Here is a 23,132-nt window from a genome sequence, read left to right as displayed (position 1 = left end):
AGAACTGGACCCTCGTTGAAGGAATCTTAGAAAGGACTGAAAGAGCTTAAAGGGGCTCGAGACCCCATATGAACAACAATGCCAACCAATCAGAGCTTCCGGGGACTAAGCCACTACCCAAAGACTATACATGGACTGACCCTGGGCTCCAACCTCATAGGTAGCAATGAATAGCCTAGTAATTGCACCAGTGGAAGCAGAAGCCCTTGGTCCTGCTAAGACTGAACCCCCAGTGAATGTGATTGTTTGGGGGAGTGTGGTAATGGGGGGAGGATGGGGAGGGGAAGCCCATGTAGAAGGGGAGAGTGAGGGGTTACAGGGATGTTGGCCCGGAAAGTGGGAAGGGGAATAACAATCGAAATGTAAATAAGAAATACTCAAGTTAATAAAGATAAAAAAAATGAAAAGAAATACTCAAGTTAATAAAGAGGGGAAAAAAAAGAAGTCAGAACACAAATATTCATAGGAGGGGATATGAAGACAAAGTTTGGCACAGAGTCTGAGGGAATGGCCATCCTAAGAGTGCCTCACCTGGAGATCCAGCCTATATACATACAGCCACTAAACCTAGACAATATTCCTGATGCCAAGAAGTGCATTTTGACCAGAACCTGATACAGCTGTCTCCTGAAAGGCTTTGCTAGAGCCAGACAAATACAGAGGTGGATGCTCGCAGCCAATCACTGAACTGAGAACAGGGTCCCCATTGGAGGAGTTAGAGAAAAGATCGAAGGAGCTGAAGGGGTTTGCAACCTCATGAGAACAACAATACCAACAACCAGAGCTCCCATGGACTAAACCACCATCCAAGGAGTACCCATGTAGTTACCCATGACTCCAGCTGCATATGGAGCAGAGGTTTGCCTTGTTGGGCACCAGAGGGAGGAGAAGCCCTCCCTATAAGGGACTATCAGGGCAGAGAGCGGGGAAGGGTTGGGTGGCTGGGTGGGGGAGGCTTATAGAAGCTTCCCTTATCAGGGAGGGGTGATGGGATAAGTGTTTTTGGGTGGGAAACTGGGAAAGGAGATAAAATTTGAAGCGTAAATAAAAAATATCCAATAAGAAATAAGTCAGTCATATCTAGCTTAAGTCCTCAGAATGCACATCTACGCATTGGAAATTCTTAATAAATCCTATCGGGAGGCTGAGGGCAAAAATGGTTATAAGAAATCAATCATCACCAATCCAGCCTCAGTGAGAGTCATGTCAGCCAGTGCTGCCACTGTTTTTGTTTCATGAGTATAAGAGGTCTGTAGCTTAACCAATAAGAGTGTGCCCTGCTGAATGAACTTCAGATTGTTCCCTAAGATTTTCTACATCAGAGCCAGTAGTAAAAACATCTCAACGTGGCTTCACTAAACAACTTTATTTTTTCAAATGTTTTCTAAGGGCAGTAGCCATTGCTGACAATCTTCGTCTCTAAGTTGTTCTTTGGGATGGTAATTGAATCAGTAATCTGTTCCAGCAGCAATTCCTGAAAGAGATCAATCATTATTATAGCGAGTGCCAGATGTATTGCTGGGATATATAAGCTGTATATAAGTCCCCAGTGAGGGTCTGGAAGAACCCTTAGATTTTTCATGTGATTCTTAGATTAAGAGAAATGTGAGGGCAGCAAGCAGAGAAGTCTACAACAGGGTAAAGTCCTCAGGACACATAGTTCTCTGGCCGTGTCACAATGAGGCTCACCCATGTAGCTGTGGTCATCCGTGGGTCACATCCCATGAGTTCTAAAGCCATTTCCAAATGTCGTTCCTCCTGTATGGCCCACAGCAAATAAGTCTAGCAAGTCCCCTCCTGTAGACAAATAGGAAGAGACGCTGCTGATCTGGACAGCCATCTTGCCCCAATATCAGGGCCTTGTTCATACTTAGGGATACTTTGTGGACACTGCAACAATTGTTCCCCAAGTGTGCTATCACTCGGACACTGAGACACAGGGAACACAGGGTTCACATGAATCTCACACAGGCGACGGGTGACGGAAGTGAAGCCCAAGCAATCTGTCTGCAGCCACATATCCAGTGTCTCCACCCTGGAGGCCATCTCAGCTGTCTGTAGATCAGAGAGGAGCTGATGCTAATCTTGGTCATCAGCTGCTTAAGGGGACATCTTGCCTAGGAATCAAAAACAAATGGACAGTTAGGTCTGACTCTTGTCACCTGTCTCTGGAGGATTTCTGAGTAATTCTAGGTCTGTTAGCCCACATACTAGACAGGAAATCATGTGTTTCTGGTGTGACACAGTCACTACTCCTGGAAGGTGAAGGGTTTTGTTTAGTCCCCCTTACTTCAGTAGATCCTGCATGGAACACAGGACTCTCTCTGCTCAGAGAGTCACTGGTTTCAAACAACTTTAGCATTTGTCTCTCATCTCATCTCATTGTTCTCTTTAGAGAAATCCTTGCAGGGATTGCCTCAGATCCCGAGTATGAGTAACAATGGTCTCGTATGCTGAAAACTAGCATCCCAACCCTATCCTAGATCTGACAAACACCTGCCCTCCTAGCCTGAGTTCTAGCCAGTTCTTGCACTCCATTTTTCTTTGCCAGTCAGATCTGCTTCTGAAAGAATCCACTGGGAATGTTGAAGAGATGGCTCAGTGGTTATGAGCACTGGATGCTCTTGTAGAGGGGCCAAGTTCAATTCCTAGCACATCCATGGCAGCTCATAACCACCCCAAACTCCAGTTTCAGGTGATCCAATGCCTCCTTTAGCTTGTGTGAAAGCCAGGCATGTTTGTGGTGCACACATGCACACGCAGCCAAAAGAACCATATACATAAAATATTAAAACAAAGCAACATGTGGATCAGGAAATATAACTGTATGACTCAGCTCTGGAGAAAAGGGCCCAAGGAAAAGAATTATCATTCTGTTTCAAGCCTGTTTGCCTGTCCTTCATACACTCTATTCTTCTGAGGCTCATCCTTTGACCTTACATGGTCCTGTGCCTCATGCCATTCATCATGGAACCCCTGGGGACGTTGGTCCATGTTACGATGGTCTAGCCTGGGTAGTGAAGTGAATACCAGGTTTTTCATTGTCTCACCTGAGATTTCTGAACACACATCAGGCCCTGAGGACAGGCTGTGGATGTTCCTAAGGGAAGCTCAGCGTGCAGTCTTCTTACATCTGACTGGAGGACATCTTTAGAGTGCAATGCCTTGGAGGTCGCTGGCCCAGGCTCAGCAGTAGAGGGCAGTGTAGCTGGAGGGACACATCTCCATGGTGCAAGGCAGGCAGTGGGTCAGTGAGGACCAGGAGAGACACTGGGGCTGTGACTCCAGGTCCTAGGTCTGTACCATCAAGCTGTGCAGCTCAGCTCCTATGTGACAAAGACTGTTTCTCCCACACAGCACAGGACACCACCATGTCTGAGCACTCAGCTCCTCCTGCATCCGCCTGAGTCACCTTCTGCCTGGTTCTCCAAGGACACGGATTGGGGACAGAGGTTACAGAGACCAACACTGGCTGAAAGAGGCCTTTGCAAAGATCAGAGGTTCCACAGGGAGCCAACTTATCTTTGTTGTCTGCACAGTACTGCTACCCAAGATCACCATCAGAAGTGACAATTCTAACCCAATAGAGGGTGAAGATGGTAGCCTTAAAGCTTGAACCTGAGACTCACAATACAACCTACCTGTGGAGGATACAATGTCATGGCCTCTCAGAAGGTGCCAGACTGAATTTCTCAAAGGACAGTGGGATTCTCACATATTTATGTCCCAACTGACACAGGACCCTAGGACTGTGAAACCTGGAACTCAGTGACTATCATCTATGGTGACCCAGGCAACCTGAACATTACCTATGAGTAATTTCTGTCACATCCTTTCTACAACTATATAAATATAGAGGGATAGAGTCAGGACACATGGTCACTTGTCAACTCATAGTAGAACCTACATGGATATCTAGGTTCGCCAGGGCATCGTGGCCTACCCCAAGTACATGCAGTCAGGTCCAGCACTGAGCTAGTATGGGCTGGAGGGACTTCTGCCTAGGGAGGCTTATGGTGATGAGGACACAGGGGACATGTCGTACTCAGGATCAGTGAATACATGAATGTCTAGTGGGGCTCTCTGTGTGTGCTGGTTATGGATCAGGGCTTGTGCATGCTAAGTCATACTAACCTGCACCACATCTCTGGCTTTTCCGCATCAGACATCAGATTGTTGCTGGGGTCAGGATCTGCTTAACTGAGGTTATAGCACAGATACTATGGCCTTCTATAGACCAGCGTTTCCCCTTCCTTCTGCTGATGTCACAGGTGGCTTTATTCTGTTTGCTCCAGTGGTTCAGATGTCCTGCTGATGCCCTCCTCAGGTACTCATTTCCATCCAGGGTCAGACCTCAGCCTCTCCTGCCAGGCAGCCTCTCCCCGTCTTGCACATCTCTCCTGGATTATCGATGAGAAGCCCCAGTCCTGCTCCCAAGGGCTCTTTATTCCCAGCGTCACTACTGCTCATGGATCCTATATTTCCCTTTTCCAGAACTTGACCATTGGCCTCGATGGAACCACAGTGAAATAGTTAAATGCATTATTCAAATGTGAGCATTGAGCTTTGGGAGGACGCCTTGGCTTTATGGATAGACACAGACACTAATTCCCAGGCTGAGTCCTCGGGCACAAACAGTTCCCAGTCCTCTCATGAGATCCAGCTCTGTCTCTTCTACTTCTTCTTGCATCTCTGGTTTCTCCTGGGTGGTCCTGAATGGATTGGTGAGGGGAGAGAGAGAGAGAGAGAGAGAGAGAGAGAGAGAGAGAGAGAGAGAGAGACTTTTTTTTTTTTTTTTATTAACTTGAGTATTTCTTATTTACATTTTGAGTGTTATTCCCTTTCCCGGTTTCTGGGCAAACATCCCCCAGTCCCTCCGCCTCCCCTTCTTTATGGGTGTTCCCCTCCCCACCCCTCCCCTTGCCCCTCCCCCAACAATCACGTTCACTGGGGTTCAGTCTTAGCAGGACCCAGGGCTTCCCTTCCAATGGCGATCTTACTAGAATATTCATTGCTACCTATGAGGTTGGAGCCCAGGGTCAGTCCATGTATAGTCTTTAGGTAGTGGCTTAGTCCCTGGAAGCTCTGGTTGCTTGGCATTGTTGTACATATGGGGTCTCGAGCCCCTTCAAGCTCTTCCAGTTCTTTCTCTGATTCCTTCAACGGGGGTCCTGTTCTCAGTTCAGTGGTTTGCTGCTGGCATTAGCTTCTGTATTTGCTGTATTCTGGCTGTGTCTCTCAGTAGCGATCTACATCCGGCTCCTGTCGGTCTGCACTTCTTTGCTTCATCCATCTTGTCTAATTGGATGGCTGTATATGTATGGGCCACATGTGGGGCAGGGAGAGAGAGACTTTCATCTCTCAGGTGGAAGGCACTTCTTGGGGGAGGGGTGTACCTAAGGTCATGTGGATTTTCATTTCTGTCACCCACTCATGCCTTTTTGTCCCCTCCATTTACCTCTATGACCTCCATGACCCAGAAGGAACACTCAGACCTTGGAGTCACGATCATGTTTTTTACCCCAATGCTCCCAGCTCATGTCTCATCTCAGCTGGTGATTGGCTTCTGTTCTGAATCCAGTGGAGTCAGAAGAGGTAGGGGATGAAGGCGCCTGGGAGGCCTGTCCCAAGTCAGGCTGGAAGGGATGTGTTGATGATGGTGTTTCACTAACTGTTCACATCAGACATCAGATTGCTGCTGGGGTCAGTATCTGCCAAGTGGGAAAAGTGAAACTCAAGGTAGATTCCCCTGAGCAGTGTCCTGGCTCTGAGGGTCTGGCTGTGAGGGGCTGTGGACGGCAGCACTTGTGATGTCTGCAGGCTCACTTAGAGAATGGGGAACTTCCTGTGGAGTTTGGAGGAGGAGAACTTGACAGTTTGATACTGTGTCTTGGTTATTAACTGTCACCTTGACACAGCCCAGAGTTACCTGAGGGAAAATTCTTAACTGAATAACTTCCTTATAGGTCTGGCCATGGACTTGTCTATAAGGGATTGTCTTGATTGATACAGGAGTCGCAGAGCACTGTGGGCAGCACCATCCCTAGGCAGATGGTCCATGGTTGTATAAGAGAGGTAGTCAAGCATGAGTCAGAGCATGAGACAGCAAACAAGTCAGCAAGCAGCATATGTTCTGCTTTGACTTCCTTCAGTGCTGCACTATGACCCAGACCTGGACAGGAAATGCACGCTCTGCTCTCCTGAATGGTTTCTGTTCAGGGTGTTTTTTTTTTTTTTCATAGTAGGAGAAAGAGACCTAGAGCAGAGTGTAGGTAAGAGCAGTTGGTACATCCGTCTGAATCACTGTTCCGTTCCCTGTCCTCAGTAGCAGACCCCTCAGTACTCAGTGGTTCAAGAGAAGGAAGTAATGAGTTCCCTGACATGGGCCAGTGGGTGTACCCCTTTCATTACTGTCATTTCCTTTAATGTACCAGGAATTTCCTTTGAAATTTTGTGAGCACAAGCTCCTCCCGAGGCTGCCCATCTTCTGGATGCACACTTCTTCCAACTTCAGTCTAGGACTTCCCAGATAGCATCTGGAACCCTGTCTAGACCCACCCTACACTAGAGGAAATTAGATCTGCAGAGCACAGTGGGCAGGACGATACCCTCTGTGGTGAAAGGATCAGAGAAGGTCACATTTGACCTGTCACCCATGCCTGTTGTAGCCCTAGACAGGAGTTTGCAGTTCTCCTGGTGATCTCCAGGGGGACATATCAGAACAAACAGTCAACACTCTGACAATTGTTTCCCTGAGCCATGGCCTTGCCTAGGAGATTGGTTTCCATCCCTGTGCCTACTAACCTGGATCTCCCTAGACCCTGCTCTGTTTCTTGAGGATACCCCTTTGTCTGGTGAACCTGAAAGTGCCCTCCTTCCTGGCATCTCCCACAGGGGGAAGAGTGGATATCTGCAGGGAAATCACCCAGACAAAGGACATAGGTGACTCAAGAAGACCAGAGAGAACCTGGGCTCACCCAACCACAGCTCAGCCAACACATAATATTGGAAAGGTGCTTTGAACCCCTCCATAGGAAGAAGAACCCACAGTCCCTTCCAAGACACACAGGTCACCTCTTCCCAACATCCAGCACATGAAACTTGTCACACAACTGCTCCAGGACCTCTCTCCTGGGTCAGAAACTTGACTGGTGACATTAGTGATAAAGGATTAATCTTCATCCCCACTCACTACAGCTGGTCCCTTTCCAACCCTCACAGACATCTCTGTCGCCTTCCTGCTGGGAAATACAACCTTCCCAGAACACGGAAGACACAGGGCAGACTGGGTGCTCAACTGGGTGTCTGTGTCACAGGGACACATAGGTAGGATGGAGGCTTCCTCTTTGGTGCTGACAGATTCAAGACCAGGACTCAGCAGATGTCCTGGGATGAGCCATTGTTCTCTGAGGGCATGGGGATGTTTATCAGCCCAGCTCCTCAAGGTGTTGCCTGGAGGAGAAGCACAAAGATAGAAAAGTTGAGACGGATGCAGGGTAGCATTGGGAGTGGAAGGGACAGAGCACAGCCTTGGACACAGACCCTACCACCCCACAACCCATAGATTCTGGGAAGTGCTCCTGCTTGAGAGGACACCTAGCTCAGGAGGAGGAAAGACAATAACAGTCAGGTGCCTTGCTGGAACTGAAGCTCCTCTCCTAAGAGTGAGGCCATTATAGCGAGAAGACAGATGGAGCTGTCCTCTGTGCTTCCCTGCAAGAGGTGTGCTCCCTGGCAGGGGCTCCTGCTCACAGGTAAGGGTGCTTACTCCATGGTTGTGTGTGGGGTGGGGGAGGCCCAGAGTCTCCTGAAATGGACAGAATCCTTAGGGAAGATGTGTAGTTTCTGTTTGTAATCATGTTATAGAAGGTGCAGTGAGGGAACAGGAAGCTCTGAGCAGACAGGAGCTGAGGGGCAGAATAGAAAAGCCTCAGCTGCTCTTACTCAAACTCAGTCACAGGGTGAATCTCCAAATAGAAATCAAACATGGGAGGGCCAGTGAGATGGCTCAGTGTGTGGATACAGGACAGTCTGAATTCACTCCTCAGCTCTCACAGCATAGATGGACATACAGACTCCTGCAGGCTCTTCTCTTCCCTGCACACTGGTGTGTGTCATGTACCTGTAGTGTGCACACTGGGACATGTCCCTTCCCAAACCCTCACGAACAATACAGAAAGATCAAATTACACTTGAATGTAATTATTTTTATGTGCTGTAAACGTGGAAATTATGTAGACAAACTCAGAGATATCTTTTCTTCCTTCCTTCCTTCCTTCCTTCCTTCCTTCCTTCCTTCCTTCCTTCCTTTTTTTCCCTACTGGTTTCTGAGATTTTTGAGGAACTGAAACTTCCAAAAAGACCATACCAATCCCTGTCCTCAAAAAGCCTTTTTTTTCTAGTGGACTGGAAATCATTGTATCCAGAGGAGAAAGTCAATGATTTAGTGGAACCATAAATAGAACAGAAAACATTCAGGAAGTGAGGATTGTACGGGGGAGGAAAAGGAGGAGGAGGAGAAGGAGGAGGAGGAGGAGGAGGAGGAGGAGGAGTAGTAGTAGTAGGAGGAGGAGGAGGAGGAGGAGAGAGCCGACTCTCCACTCACCAGACACTCTATGGGAAGAGTGATATGGGGACACCTGAGTAGAGGATTCTACAGAGAGGAAATGACACCCTCTGAGGCTCTGAGGGCATGGAGGTCATGCTGCTTACCTCCATTAAGGGTGCATCCTACCTACAGGCCGAGGGATGCTCACACCTGCTCAGGATTGGTGACTTTTCTGTCTTCCCTTCTAGCCTCCCTCTTAACCTGCTGGCTCCTGTCCACCACTGCCCAAGTCTCCATTGAATCCTTACCACCCCAGGTGGTTGAAGGAGAAAATGTTCTTCTACGTGTTGACAATCTGCCAGAGAATCTCATAGCTTTTGTCTGGTACAAAGGGCTGACAAACATGAGCCTTGGAGTTGCACTGTATTCACTAATCTATAACGTAACTGTGACGGGACCTGTGCACAGTGGTAGAGAGACATTGTACAGCAATGGGTCCCTGTGGATCCAAAATGTCACCCAGAAGGACACAGGATTCTACACCCTACGAACCATAAGTAATCATGGAGAAATTGTATCAAATACATCCCTGCACCTTCATGTGTACTGTAAGTAATTCTTTGTGAACTCTGGGTTATGGGTGGGGTCCTTCCACTAGACACACAGAAGTGTCAGGCCTGGCCTGTGTCTCCCTTCCTTCTGCATTGTATCTACATGTTGGGGCTTGAACATTTAGTGCAGGACTCATATGGTGGAGAATAATGTCAACTGGACACAATCCTTCATTTGATTTCACCTTGGAGAAACCTGGATGCATGGTGGGCAAGTCAGCCAAGGACACCAGCCTCTGCCTAGACTCTTGGGATGGTTAGTAGGAAACTGTCCTTGAATAGTCCAGGAGGGGGGAAGGTCATGCCTGGTTGAGGATGCCCTGTGCTCCTTATGCAAGTGAATACCAGTAAGCCCTGATTCCAGACCTCTGTTACAGACTCATCTCCTCATGGCCCCAAGAATGGGCTTTGCCTTTCTCTCAGCAGAGACCAGTGCTTTTGAGTAGTGAAAGTCTTTTGCTATGTGTAAGCAGACAGTGCATTGCATTGAGAGCCATGGTTAGTTAGGTCTCCTGGACGTCCCTAGTGACTCAGCAGGGAGAGGATAGCAGGGCAGGTGCCCAGTCCATCATCTAACTCTCCTAATGGTCTTAGGAAACTTTCAGGAAGGTCAGGATCCCTAAGGAGAGGAACAGAGGACACAGGTCCTCCCGACAACTTCTTGTCTTCTGGGGACAGTTCAGGGATTTCTCCTCTGCGTGCACAGGCTCTGCTGATGTGGACAGGTCCCTGTGGGGCAAGTGGATCTGTGTCACCAGACAAAAACTGAGAAGGTTGAGTAGATTCAGAAACCCTGGTAAATTTTCATATCTGAGAATGGTAGACCTTTGATCTACTCTGGACCTGGTTCCTGTCCAGGAGCATGTGACCATGACACCCCACACAAGGATCATAACAATCATGTAGCACAGAGCAGAGTTCTCCATGCTAATGAGGTATGTAGATGGGCTAGCTCTGAGGGTTTAGCCAATAAGTTTCCCTTCCTGGACATTCTTCCTTGTAAAAGGTCCATCCTGAGTAAGCCGTAGGCATCTATTTTCCACTACCAATAAACAGTTTGGACACGGAAGGACATTTAAGGTTCTCTCTCATCAAGAACCTCCGTGGGTAAAGCCGCAGAAAGCCCCTCTGCTCTCCAGACAAGGACACTCACCCCTGAACTAAAAAGCTGGATTGGCTCTGCCTCCAATCCCTGCTCCTCTCTGCCCTGATGCACTGGACTCACTGAAGGCCCTCAGACCAGTCCCCACTCACCAAGAGTCCCAAAGGTGTCTGAATGACCAGGAATTTGAGAACCCCAGCTTCAGCCCCAGCCCATGTTGTTTCTCACCTGGGGCTCTCATTTGCCCCATAATATAGCCTAATGCCTCCCATTTCATCTGCCTGAGCTGTGTTCACAAACCCAGTTGTGAGGTGGAAAGGGGATTCACAATTCCTCAAAAATGAGCTGAAGTTCCTATAAGTGACCAAGAGGAGGCAGCATCAGGAAGTACAATGACTACCTAGGGAAGTATTTTCTGTACCAGGAACCCAACCTGTATCTTGGCTTTTATCTCTGTCCCCATAGACTTGGAGGTCATTGGCACAGCCTTCTCAGACCTCTCAGCTGCTTCCTGTATCTGCTACCCCACCAAGGGATCTTGTTCACATTCCTGACATGTATTTTCTCTGGGAAAGCAAGGGTGTCCTATAGGAATCACCTAGACAGAGAGAGGTTCAAGGCATCTCAGAAAGGCCAGAAAGCACATGGGCAGAGCCACCTCACAGCTCAGGACCCAGAGGAAATGTGCCCACCATCTTGAATCCCTACATGGTATGGTGGAGCCCAGAGCAGTCCTTCCAGGACTCAGGTCACCTCCTCCCACACTCAGGAAGTGAGGCTACTGACACATCTGCTCCTGGGCCATTTTTCTCCCTGAGAATCCTGACTGGTGACTGCAGTGAGAACGCATCTGTCCCCTTCCCCACTCATCACACAGCTGGTCCCTTGGGATCCTCACACACATCTCTGTCTCCTTCCTCCTGAGAGCAAATTCCATCTTTGCAGGGCACTGAGAACACAGGGCAGACTGGGTGCCCAGCTGGGTTCCTGTGTCACACAGGGAGTTCAGAGTCCCCCTCCTTGTTGATGCTGACAAAGGCCAAGGTAGAGCAGAGGGCAACGTCTGGGTGAATAGCTGTTGTCTCAGAGAACAAGGTTGTTCAAAGGCTTGTTGTTCATAGTGTGTTCTGGAGGGCTGAAGCATAAAGAGCCAAGGGGAGAGGGTTTGTGGGAAGCACTGAGAATATACAGGGCAGGAAACACAGCGTTCCCTACCCCCCACACTTCATGGGACTCCTGCCTGGGAGATCGCCGAGCCTAGAGCGGGTAAAACAAGAGAACTGGGGAGCTGTGCTGGAGCAGACTTGCCACAAAGGGAGGATAGCTATGGCTTCAGAGACCAGGAAGGTACTCTGTACTCTCTGAGAAGGTTTTACCACCTTCCAGGGCCTACTAATCATGGGTGAGAAGACCACACTTTACAGAGTGTGAGAGGAGAGCACTCACCTATTCTCTGTAGTCTCCTCAGGGGCTCAATGACTTGAGAGGAGTCTCAGGGTTTTTAGGTGAGAAGACACAGTGGGACAGAGGCTCAGCAGGAGGCTCTTGATAAAGAAAGAGGGGGAAGAGGAGATTGTTCTCACCCACAGTTCACCATCATGAGCCCAGTGTTCTGAAGGCTGAGGTTCTCAGCTGTGACGTCCCAAATAAGAACCAAGCTGGTGTTGATCAGTGATGTGGCTCACTGGATATGGGTATTTGCTTCATTTCTGACAACCTGAGAACCAGTGAACACAAGTTGTCCCCTGACCTCCACCTAGGGATGGTGTCCTGCACTCACTAACACACATTGAGGCACAACCTTGAAAGAAACACACACACACACACACACACACACACACACACACACACACACGCTGAGATAAATCCATGCTCTGAAACTCATACACAAATATAATTCATAAATAAGTAAAAATAAAGAAAATGGAAGATTCAATACTGTATCTCCAAACTGATGAATTTTGTAAATAAGTCTATGTATTGGCAGTGTCCACGAACATTTCTAAGCATTACTACTGCTACTACTACTACTACTACTACTACTACTACTACTACTACTACATGTAAGACATATCTGTGTTCTCATGAAGCTCCAGTCCTTGTGCCCCGAAAGACAGATCCATAATGAAAGCTAGAAGATGAGGTCAGGTATGGACTAGAACCACTAAAACAACAGAAACTTAACAACAGAAAGTTGGAGAGTCAAGAAAGGGTGAGTAGGGGAAGAGTTGGGGAGGCATCACCCCAACACCCCTCTAGTGTATGCAGAGATCTGAGGACAGTGAGGTGGGGCCACATTGGCACCCAAGAAGAGAGCACCATAGAGAGGAGATGACGTGAGGTAAAGTGCATGGAGGTAAAGCACTGACCTCCACCAAGCTGGGCAGGGAGACTCTCATCCACACACCTCGCCTGGGCAATAGACACATCTTTGGGTGCCATCTTAGCCAAGTACAAAAGCCCTAATGTTGATGGATCTCTCTCTTCCTTCTAGTCTCCACTTTGACCTGTGGACGCGCTGCCACCTCTGCTCAGCTCAGTATTGAATCAGTGCCGACCAGCATCTCTAAAGGAGAAAGCGCTCTTCTCCTTGCTCACAATCTCCCAGAGAATCTCCGAGCCATTTTCTGGTACAAGGGGGCGATTGTGTTCAAGGACCTTGAGGTTGCTCGATATGTAATAGGCACAAATTCAAGTGTGCCGGGGCCTGCCCACAGTAGTAGAGAGACAATGTACAGCAATGGATCCCTCCTGCTTCAGAATGTCACTCGGAACGATGCTGGATTCTACACCTTAAAAACTCTGAGTACAGATCTGAAAACTGAAATAGCCTATGTGCAACTCCAGGTGGACAGTAAGTAGTTCTCTGTGATCATTCAGTGTTGGTCCAGGTTTCGACACACAGCAGTGTTTTGCTTGGTCTGAACCTGCCTTCCCTCTGCACTTTGTCCCCATGTTAGTGTTTGAGAACTTTGTGCAAGACACACATAGTGTGTTCTGATTCCACCCTCAGAGAGTAGCGTGTGTGTGTGTGTGAGTGTGTGTGTGTGTGAGTGTGTGTGTGCGTGTGAAAGGAAAGGGACTCAATCTAGTCTCTTGAGGCTCTCACTATGAACACAGTATTGAGAAAAACCATCTTGACACCAGGCAGATTTTGATATCTTCACAGATGTGCACCAGGAAATGCTGGCTGCAGACCCCTGGCACAGGCGAAACCTCAAGTGACCCTGAAGAGTATTTTGCCAGCTTTGGACCCTTACTTCCTGTTGAAACTGACAGGGAATAATGGTTTTTGGCTGTCTGTAATTCCTAGCATGCAAAATCAACTAGTGCACTAATTTGAGAGCCACATGTAAGCGAGGTCACCTGGGCACCTCCTTCCAATACTCAGCATGGAGAACATAGCCGGACAGGTCATCAGGCCATGAGCCAACTATTCACATTGGCTTATGAGACTTCACAGGAAAGTCAGGGTATCCATGGGGAAGAATAGAGGGCACAGGTCCTCCTGACAAAGGCTTGCTTGTCCTTTGAGGTCCAGCTCAGGGAATCCTCTCCTGTAGCCAAACAGTAAGAGGCTTTGCGGGTCTTGACAGATCCAAGAAATGAGCTTCAGTCCTCCCATTGGTCACCAGGGGGTGGTATTAGCTCATGCTCACACAGTGAGATGCTGGTTTCCTGGAGAAGAGGAAAGCAATGATTTCCATTTCTGTCCCAATAGACTCAAAGGTCTCTCCCACAAGGCCACACTGACCCACTGGCTGCTTCCTGTGGCTGTCCTATAGCCACTAGTGTAGTATTCCAGTGCTATACTAGGGGACCTTCCTTGTTCAACCTTCTTTCTTCTAGCATCTTTTACAGGGAAAGAGAGGGTGACCACAGGGAAATTACCAAGGAAAGGACATTCCTAAAATGCCAGGGTGGACGTGGGCTGACCCGAACTACATCTCAGTTAACAAAGGAAGCTGGAATTCAGGTTTCCCTTTGAAACCCCCCACAGCAGAGTGAGCCCACACCTCTCCGGGGCACAAGGGATGTGTGGCCAGTGAGCCAGGGCCATGATGATACCCAAGGAGAGAGTGTCACACTGATCAGATGGTAATTGCAGAGTCATGGAGTGCATGGAGGTAGTGCGTTGACCTTCGCCAAGTAGGGCAGAGGGACCGTCACCCACATACCTCAGCTGAGGAATGGAGACCTCAGCTCAGGATACAGGGCACCATCTTAGTCAAATACAAACACCCCAATATTAATGGATCTCTCTCTTCTTTTCTAGCCTGTTTTATGAGCTATGCTGGCCCTCCCACTTCTGCCCAGCTCACTATCGAATCAGCACCTACCAGCGTTGCTGAAGGAGCAAGCACTCTTCTCCTTGCTCACAATCTCCCTAAGAATCTCCGAGCCATTTTCTGGTATAAAGGGGCGATTGTGTTCAAGGACCTTGAGGTTGCTCGATATGTAATAGGGACAAATTCAAGTGTGCTGGGACCTGCTCACAGCGGCAGAGAGACAATGTACAGCAACGGATCCCTCCTGCTTCAGAATGTCACTCGGAACGATGCTGGATTCTATACCTTAAGAACTCTGAGTACAGATCTGAAAGCTAAAGTAGTACATGTGCAACTCCAGGTGGACAGTAAGTGAATCTCTGTGATTAGTCTGTGCTGGGTGGGGCTAGACACACACGAATGTCCTTTCTGGCCTGTGCATAGTGTTCCCATGTTGAGGTTTGGGCACTTAGTACAAGACAAACATGGCGGAGACAAATTGCCATAGATCAGACTCCATTGTCTGATTCCCTTCTGCATCCAGAAAGACCTGGATGGAAAGCAACTCGGCCTAAGATGTCAGGTACTGTTCAGTCTTGTGGGGTTCTCGATGTATGTTCCCCTAAGGAAGACCCTGTGGGCATCAGGCAGGGGCTGGTTGAGGAAAGGATGGCATCCTAAGAGAGGTGAGCACCAGGAAGCCTTGACTGCACACATCTGTATGACTCTCAACAACTTGTGACCCGAGAGAACATTTTGTCAGGGCTAGACTATTAACTCTCAGAGCTGACAGAGAACAATGGTGTTGGCTGTCCATGTCAAAACGGGGTAGATATTTTCTCCAAACATGAGTTTCATATATAAAATCTAGAAACTTTACAGAGACCGTGGAGGGGTGCTGCTTATGGGCTTGCTCCTCGTTGCTTGCTCGGCCTAGTTTCTTTTCTTTTCTTTTTTTTAAAAAAAATTTTTTTTATTAACTTGAGTATTTCTTATTTACATTTTGAATGTTATTCCCTTTCCCGGTTTCCGGGCAAACATCCCCCTAACCCCTCCCCCTCCCCCTCTATATGGGTGTTCCCCTCCCCACCCTACCCCCATTGCCGCCTCCCCCAACAGTCTAGTTCACTGGGGTTCAGTCTTAGCAGGACCCAGGGCTTCCCCTTCCACTGGTGCTCTTACTAGGATATTCATTGCTACCTATGAGGTTGGAGCCCAGGGTCAGTCCATGTATAGTCTTTAGGTAGTGGCTTAGTCCCTGGAAGCTCTGGTTGCTTGGCATTGTTGTTCATATGGGGTCTCGAGCCCTTCAAGCTCTTCTATTCCTTTCTCTGATTCCTTCAATGGGGGTCCCGTTCTCAGTTCAGTGGTTTGCTGCTGGCATTCGCCTCTGTATTTGCTGTATTCTTTCAGCCTGATTTCTTATAGCACCCAGGATCCCCGGTGGACTGGACTCTTCCCTATCAATAACCAATTAGGAAATGTACTCTGGGCTTGCCCACAGGAAATATGGTGGTGATTTTACAACTGAGGCTCCCTCTTTCAAATCTAATCTAGCATGTCGAAGTTGGCACAAAGCCAGCCAGCATAGTTCCTGATCCTTTTCTGAGACTTGAGCCTGCCAAGAGTATCAGATTGCTTCCAGCCCTCACCCATCTCTAGACCTGTGGGTTGGAGAGCAGAGTAGCAAGAACATGTAGAAGTAAAAATGGAGTTGAATGGAGCCACAAAGGAAACTGAGAAAGTCAGAGAATGTGGTGTCTGTGGAGAAAAAGTTCAGAGAAGGCATAATCTACCTCATGTGAGCATGAGTGTGCACAGTGTCTAAGAGCAGTGAGGAGATGACATCTGAGAAGAGGAAATGACAGCTTCCAGGGCTCTGAGGGAACAGAGGTCAGATTGCTGACTTCCACCAGGCGGGGTAGAAATGTCTACACCTGCATCTCTAGGCTGAGTGAAAAGTCCATCTGCTCAGGATGGAGGTCGCCATCTTTCCACCAAGCACAGTGATCCCATGTGATGACTTTTCTCCTTTTCCTTCCAGCCTCCTCGTGCTGTGACCCTCTCACTCCTGCCCCACTCACGATAGATCCAGTGCCACGGCATGCGGCTAAAGGGGAAAGTGTTCTTCTTCAAGTTCACAATCTGCCGGAGGATCTGCGAATGTTTATCTGGTTCAAATCTGTGTATACCTCCCAGATCTTTAAGATAGCAGAGTACAGCAGAGCCATTAATTATGTCTTCAGGGGCCCTGCACACAGCGGAAGAGAGATAGTGTACACGAATGGATCCCTGCTGCTCCAGGATGCCACTGAGAAAGACACGGGCTTGTACACACTACAAATGATATACAGAAATTTCAAAATTGAAACAGCACACGTTCAAGTCACCGTGCACAGTAAGTGACTCTCAATGGCTTCCGACTGCTGGGTGTGGTTTATCCTAATTCATAACTGACTGTGAGGTCTGGGCTGTGCCCGCTCTCCCCCACTGCATTGTGTCCTCTCATGGGTGTTTGGGCACTTACTGCAGGGCACACATGGGGTAGACCAACAGCATTAGAGAAGAACCCCTCACCTGTCTTTACCTGCAAGAGGAAGGCCTATGCTGGGTAAACTCCGGCTAAGGATGTCACACTCAGCCCTGACCCTTGAGTCTCTCATCATGCACATGGCCCCAAGGAAGACTCTGTAGGGGTCAGTTAGGTCCTGCCTGAAGAAGTAACTCCAGGTCCTCACAGAGAGCACCAGGAAGCCCTGGCTGTTAATTCCCATCCCTGTTTAGACTCCAGGGGACACTGGGGATTGTTTTTGTCACTGCGTGTTTTTGAAATCCTGTTGGAGCTGACATGAGACAAAGCTCTCTTGGTATGTGGAACCAGCCAGTGAACTGACATGAGTGTCATGGTTAGGCTAGTTCCCCTGGACACCTACCTCAGAGACTCACAGGGAGAGCATAGCTGGACAGGTGCCCAGGCCATTAACTACTGTCCTGATGGGATTATGAGACCTCACAGGAAGGTTAGCATCCCAAAGTGGAAGGACAAAGACATCAGTCTTCCTTGCAAGTGGTTGACCTTTGGAGTACAGCCCCCTGAATGCTGTTCTGCAAGAAAATGGGAAGAGTTGCTGAACTGGACAGAACCCAGACATGGTCTGCAGTTCCCCCAGTGACCACTAAGTGGCTATAGATGGCCAAAACCACTGCCTAGAAAAGTATTTCCAGGAGCCATGTGCTTAACTGTAGCCTAGCTTCCATCTCCCTTCTACACGACCCTCCCTCCCCATCCCTACAGATCTGGAGGCCTCTGGTACAACCTTATCAGAGCTACATACCATCCCACCCCATGGCCCACACATGCATAAATTAACTGAAGTATTAACCAGTGTTGGTAGCTCTGAGTATGAGAATTTCATCAATACCTGGACATACAAGGACTTGAGACATCAGTCTTTTATCCACCTACATGTATCTGAGTCTGTTCAGGCACTGAACCTTCCTAAAAGGTCAAACTAGTCTTTCCTATCAGGACTCTAGCTCTAGTCGACTGGACGACAGCCAAGGAAGCTCACTTTGAAGTGAAGTCAGGGGTTGAATGGAACCAGAAAAGGACTATATCAGAGAGAGCAGAAGGTAAAGACCTCCTCTGTAGAGGAAGAGGTGATGGAAGGTACCCTCATCCTCCACATCTCCTGAGTGTGAACAGGCAGGGGAGGACAGGGAGGGTGGAGACACGTGAGGACAGAGTTTCACCCAGAGGAAGCGACACACAGTCAGGTGCACCAAGGGCATGGAGGTCTTTTGCTCACTCCCTCTGGGTTGTGCAGACCCTGCCTCCCACCCGATGAGTGATGGATCTAAGCTACTCTGGTCACGGGAGCACATCTTTTCACCAACGGCAGAGGCGTCAATATTGATGGATTTGTCTCTCTTCTTTTCTATCTGCCCTTTTAGCCTGTGTTCACCCTTCTACCACTGGCCAGCTTGTAATCGAATCGGTGCCACCCAATGTTGTTGAAGGGGGAGACGTTCTCCTACTTGTTCATAATATGCCAGAGAACCTTCAATCTTTTTCCTGGTACAAAGGCGTAGCCATTGTCAACAGACATGAAATCTCTCGGAACATAATAGCCAGTAATAGAAGCATGTTGGGTCCTGCTCACAGTGGCAGAGAGACAATATATTCTAATGGCTCTCTTCTGCTCCACAATGCCACCGAGGAGGACAATGGATTATACACCTTATGGACTGTAAACAGACATTCTGAAACTCAAGGGATACACGTGCACATCCACATATACAGTAAGTAATTCTCTGAGATGTCTTGGTGCTGGTGGGGTTGAATCCATGTTACACACACAGGAGTGTCAGGTGTGAACTATGCCTTTCTTGCTCTCCATGTGTCTCCATGTTCAAGTTTGAGAACTTAGTGCAGGGCATATGCCTAGTAGACGTACTCAAATGGGTCAGAATCCCTCACCTGTCTCCATCTGCAGAACAGGTGTGGAGATCTGCTGTGCACTGCCATGACAGCTGCAGTCATCTAGGTCACCTGTGCACCTCCTTCTCCTGAGCCTCAATGGACAGGTGCCAGAACAGAATACAATTTTCTTATGGGCTTAGGAGACTCACAGGAAGGCCAGATCTCCTAGTGGAGGGACAGAGGTTATGATTCTCAGGGCAGCTTGCTGCCCTCGGTGGTCCAGCTTAGAATAAATGGTAAGAGATGTTGCTGCTTTGAACAGCACCCCTATCCCAAGGTCAGGCCATTGCTCTATCTAAGCATAACTCATAAACACAGCAGTGATTGTGCACTCTGTACTAGTGTAGGAAAGCAAAGACCTAAGATACATGGCGGCTGAATCAGGGCCACACAGGCCACGCATGGCAGATCCAAAGCAGAAGAGATCTGTCTGTGGTCACAGCTCCAATGTCTCCACCCTGGAGGTTCTTTTAGGCATCTGATCACTACAGTGGTGCTGCCTGAGCTCTCTGAAGGACTGCTGTCATTTGGTCCCCTCCTCTGTTGCTTTGCAGAGCCTGTGGCACAGCCCTTTATCCGAGTCACTGAATCCGCAGTCAGAGTGCAGAGCTCTGTGGTCCTCACCTGCCTCTCAGCTGACACTGGAACCTCCATCCAGTGGCTCTTCAACAACCAGAATCTGCGGCTCACACAGAGGATGTCGCTGTCCCAGACTAAGTGCCAGCTCAGCATAGATCCCGTCAGGAGGGAGGATGCTGGAGAGTATCGGTGTGAGGTCTCCAACCCGGTCAGTTCGAAGACAAGCCTCCCAGTCAGCCTGGACGTGATCATTGAGTGACCCCCCCCTCATCCTACAGCAGAGTGGGGACATTTCTTTATCAATGGGTACAAAATGGAGCAAAATTATGTGGTGAAAATTGTCAGGTACAGTCAGCATGTTGAGTCATGTCTGTATCCCTAGGATAAACATGTACAAGGACAAGCCAGAACATAGAGACTCAGTTTCCAAAAAAAGAAAACACCAATACAGTAAACAGTATTGTAGTGGTGTTAAGAGTTAGGTTGTGGATCAAATACATAGCCAATCCTCAGAATCCATGGGAACTAATTTCAGGAGCCACCAATATTCTGTATACTCCAAGTCCCCTGTTAGCATAGTGCAGTGACTTCATAGAGATAAATGCATCTTTCGCATGCTTAAATATGTTCTGTGTATAACTGATTAACATAGCACCACTGCTGCCTGGGCACCAGTCATCCATGTGAAGAAAGGACAAGCAACAGGAGAAGGGACTGCCCTTTCCCAGTGGACATAACTTGTGTCTAAGTAGTTTTGATCCACAGTTGGGTGCACAGATGTAACATTCATGGCAGAGACCCAACTCTGGACTCTGTATATCCTGACAGTGGCATTCATAAGATTCTTATTACTGTTTTTGTTCCTTCCTTCCTTCCTTCCTTCCTTCCTTCCATCCTTCCTTCCTTCCTTCCGGGGGCATATATGGGATTTCCCATTTTGAGTATTTTGAAGTGGGCAATTAACATGAAATACACTCATATTGTCATGTGATCAATAAATGTTGTCCATTCTCAAAGCATTTTCAACTCCTCCCATTCTCTCTAGCCCCGTGTAATCCCATCTACTGGTGTTTCTATGCATGTGACAAAAACAGGATATCTAATTGCTTTTGGCCAATATTAGTTTACAGAGTACAGCTCAGCTGGATGTGTTTGCTCACCAGTTCCAGAAACTTCTGTAGACTCTTTAGGATTTTCTCCAAATGAATTCATGACACCTGCAGACATGTCTTACAGCCAGTTGATTAGCCACCATTTGTCTGTTTGCGCTGCCTAATTGCTCTGTCTATGGCTCCTGAGGGATTACTGAGCAGATGTGGTCACAGCAGCATCCTTGATTTTTGTCTTAGAGGGAAATCTGTTAGTGTCCCCATTGAGTACTGGGTTGCCTATGTGTTGGTCTCCACGTGAGCCCTTACTTAACTGGCATAGTCTATTCCTAACTGCCTATTTCATCACTAAAAACTCTTCACTTTACCTGGGTGGCACATGCCTTTAATCCCAGCACTCAGGAGACAGAGGCAGGAAGATCTTGGTTAGTTCAAGGCCAGCCTGGTCTACAGTTCCTATCCTGAGTTCCAGGATAGCCAGGGCTACACAGAGAAACCCTGTCTTGAAAAACCAAAACAAAATAATTGCAATTAATTTTTGTTAAGTATCTTCATTGATTTCATTTTATTGGTTACACCCAGTATAAGTTTTGTGTCTACTCAGGCTTCCATCTCTGTAGGTTCCGGGTTTCTAGGAATGTGTCTGTTTCATCTTGGTTACTCAACAGTTAGTGCAGAACTATTGAGTCCTCATGGAAGTTTTAGAATTCTGAAGAATGGACAGTAAGCTCTCAAATTTCACTTCTAGTATTAATAATATTAATGCATTAAAATGTTAATCTAACTAAAGTTTGTTGATATTATTAATCACTTTGAAGAATGAACTTCTGGTCCACTGATTTTTTTAAAACTATTATTGTTTATTTTTATCCCTAGTCTAACCCATGGGGACTGACATAGAGACCATATCTACTGGAGTAACGTTTCCTGGTGTACTCTCAATAGTTTGCTCAGTTACCTTCTCCTTGTATGACATAGGATCACATGCTTAGGAATGACACTACCCTTAGTGGACTGGGCTCTCACACATCAATCAATAACAACTAAATGCTACTCATACATACCCACAGGCAATTATGGAAGCCATTACTCGAGGTTCTCTAGGTGTCTGTAGCTTGTGTTAGGACATGCAATGTAACCAGTGCAACTGTCAAATACACCTGGCTCATCAATCCAGTTTCAGCAAGTTATTGCCCCTATTTACTACATGTTACATAATCAATATCCATCTGAACCTCAGGAAAACTCTCCACATGGTCCACAGATATGAAAAAGAGTGTTAAAAAGGTGGCTCTGCTTCAAAGCCTGCCCTGACCCTTCACATTTCCAGATCACACCTAGATTCATGTTTTATCCTTAAGAAACCAGTGGCTCATATCAATCATCACCAAATACCTGATCAGAATGACTCATTTTGTGGTTCAGCTGGACCACTGAGCTGAGAGGGACCTGCTCTTGGTCTCTTGGCTCAGGTTCCTGTTCACACATCAAGTCCTGAGGACAGGCTGAGAGGCTTCTCACCGAAGCAACATGGTAACTCTCATCCCAACCTACCTGTGGGACAGGCTTAGCCAGCAAACCTTGGAGGGCGCTGGCTCATGCTGAGCAGTGGAGGTCAGTGCATCTGGAGGAACACAATGCTATGTGCTGTAAGGCAGTCACCCTCAAGTTCTGTAGATTATCTCAGAAAACAGGAAAACAGATCTACAGCACTCCTGACACACAGGCCTATAGGATGGTCTAGCCACTGTCAGAAATAGCAGAACAAGGTAACACCAGAGACAACCTGATGTCGAGAGGCAAGCACAGGAACCCAAGCAACAGAATCCATGACTACATGGCATCATCAGAGCCCAATTTTCCCACTAAAGCAAACACTGAACATCTAAACACACCAGAAAAGCAAGATCTAGATTTAAAATCACATTTGGTCATGATGATGGAGGACTTCAAGAAAGACATAAAGAACTCCCTTCCTATGGAGGAAAACATAAATAAACAAGTTGAAGCCTATAGAGAGGAATCACACAAATCCCTGAAAGAATTCCAGGAAAACACAATCGAACAGGTGAAGAAATTAAAAATGGAAATAGAAGCAATAAAGAAAGCACAAAGGGAAACAACCCTGGATATAGAAAACCAAAGGAAGAGACAAGGAGCCGTAGATACACGCATCACAGAATATAAGAGATAGAAGACAGAATATAAGAGATAGAAGACAGAATCTCAGGAGCAGAAGATTCCATAGAAATCATGGACACAATGGTCAAACATAATGTAAAACGGAAAAAGCCTCCGAAGAAAGAAATTGAAGAAGACCTCAGAAGATGGAAAGATCTCCCATGCTCGTGGATTGGCAGGATTAATATAGTAAAAATGGCCATTTTACCAAAAGCGATCTACAGCTTCAATGCAATCCCCATCAAAATATC

The 23,132-nt window shown here is 47.6% G+C and overlaps 1 protein-coding gene across 2 annotated transcripts; it reads left to right on the top strand.

Annotated features, from left to right (window-relative positions):
* The first annotated feature begins 7,501 nt into the window (after nt 1-7,501).
* Nucleotides 7,502-21,233, top strand: LOC116894364 (carcinoembryonic antigen-related cell adhesion molecule 3). 2 transcript variants are annotated; one of them, XM_032896067.1, is made up of 7 exons: nt 7,502-7,754; nt 8,797-9,156; nt 12,756-13,115; nt 14,538-14,897; nt 16,574-16,927; nt 18,484-18,831; nt 19,567-21,233. In XM_032896067.1, exons 1-7 carry the CDS (start codon nt 7,691-7,693, stop codon nt 19,848-19,850), a joined length of 2,130 nt encoding a protein of 709 aa, XP_032751958.1. In that variant the 5' UTR covers nt 7,502-7,690; the 3' UTR covers nt 19,851-21,233. The 2 variants fall into 2 exon arrangements, with proteins under 2 accessions (XP_032751958.1, XP_032751959.1); XM_032896068.1 differs by lacking the exons at nt 14,538-14,897; nt 18,484-18,831.
* The last annotated feature ends 1,899 nt before the right edge of the window (nt 21,234-23,132 follow it).

This window comes from Rattus rattus, chromosome 2 (genome assembly GCF_011064425.1).
Source record: "Rattus rattus isolate New Zealand chromosome 2, Rrattus_CSIRO_v1, whole genome shotgun sequence".
Classification (NCBI taxonomy): domain Eukaryota; kingdom Metazoa; phylum Chordata; class Mammalia; order Rodentia; family Muridae; genus Rattus; species Rattus rattus.
Note: the sequence above shows the minus strand (reverse complement) of the source record. Positions and strands in the feature narration are given on the sequence as shown.

What these genes read in the sequence shown, in the direction of transcription:
- LOC116894364 (XM_032896067.1), top strand. Translation starts at nt 7,691, where the DNA reads ATGGAGCTGTCCTCTGTGCTTCCCTGCAAGAGGTGTGCTCCCTGGCAG. An exon ending in GCAGGGGCTCCTGCTCACAG is followed by an intron (nt 7,755 to 8,796) that starts GTAAGGGTGCTT and finishes CTTCCCTTCTAG; the next exon opens with CCTCCCTCTTAACCTGCTGG. An exon ending in TGTGCAACTCCAGGTGGACA is followed by an intron (nt 14,898 to 16,573) that starts GTAAGTGAATCT and finishes TTTTCCTTCCAG; the next exon opens with CCTCCTCGTGCTGTGACCCT.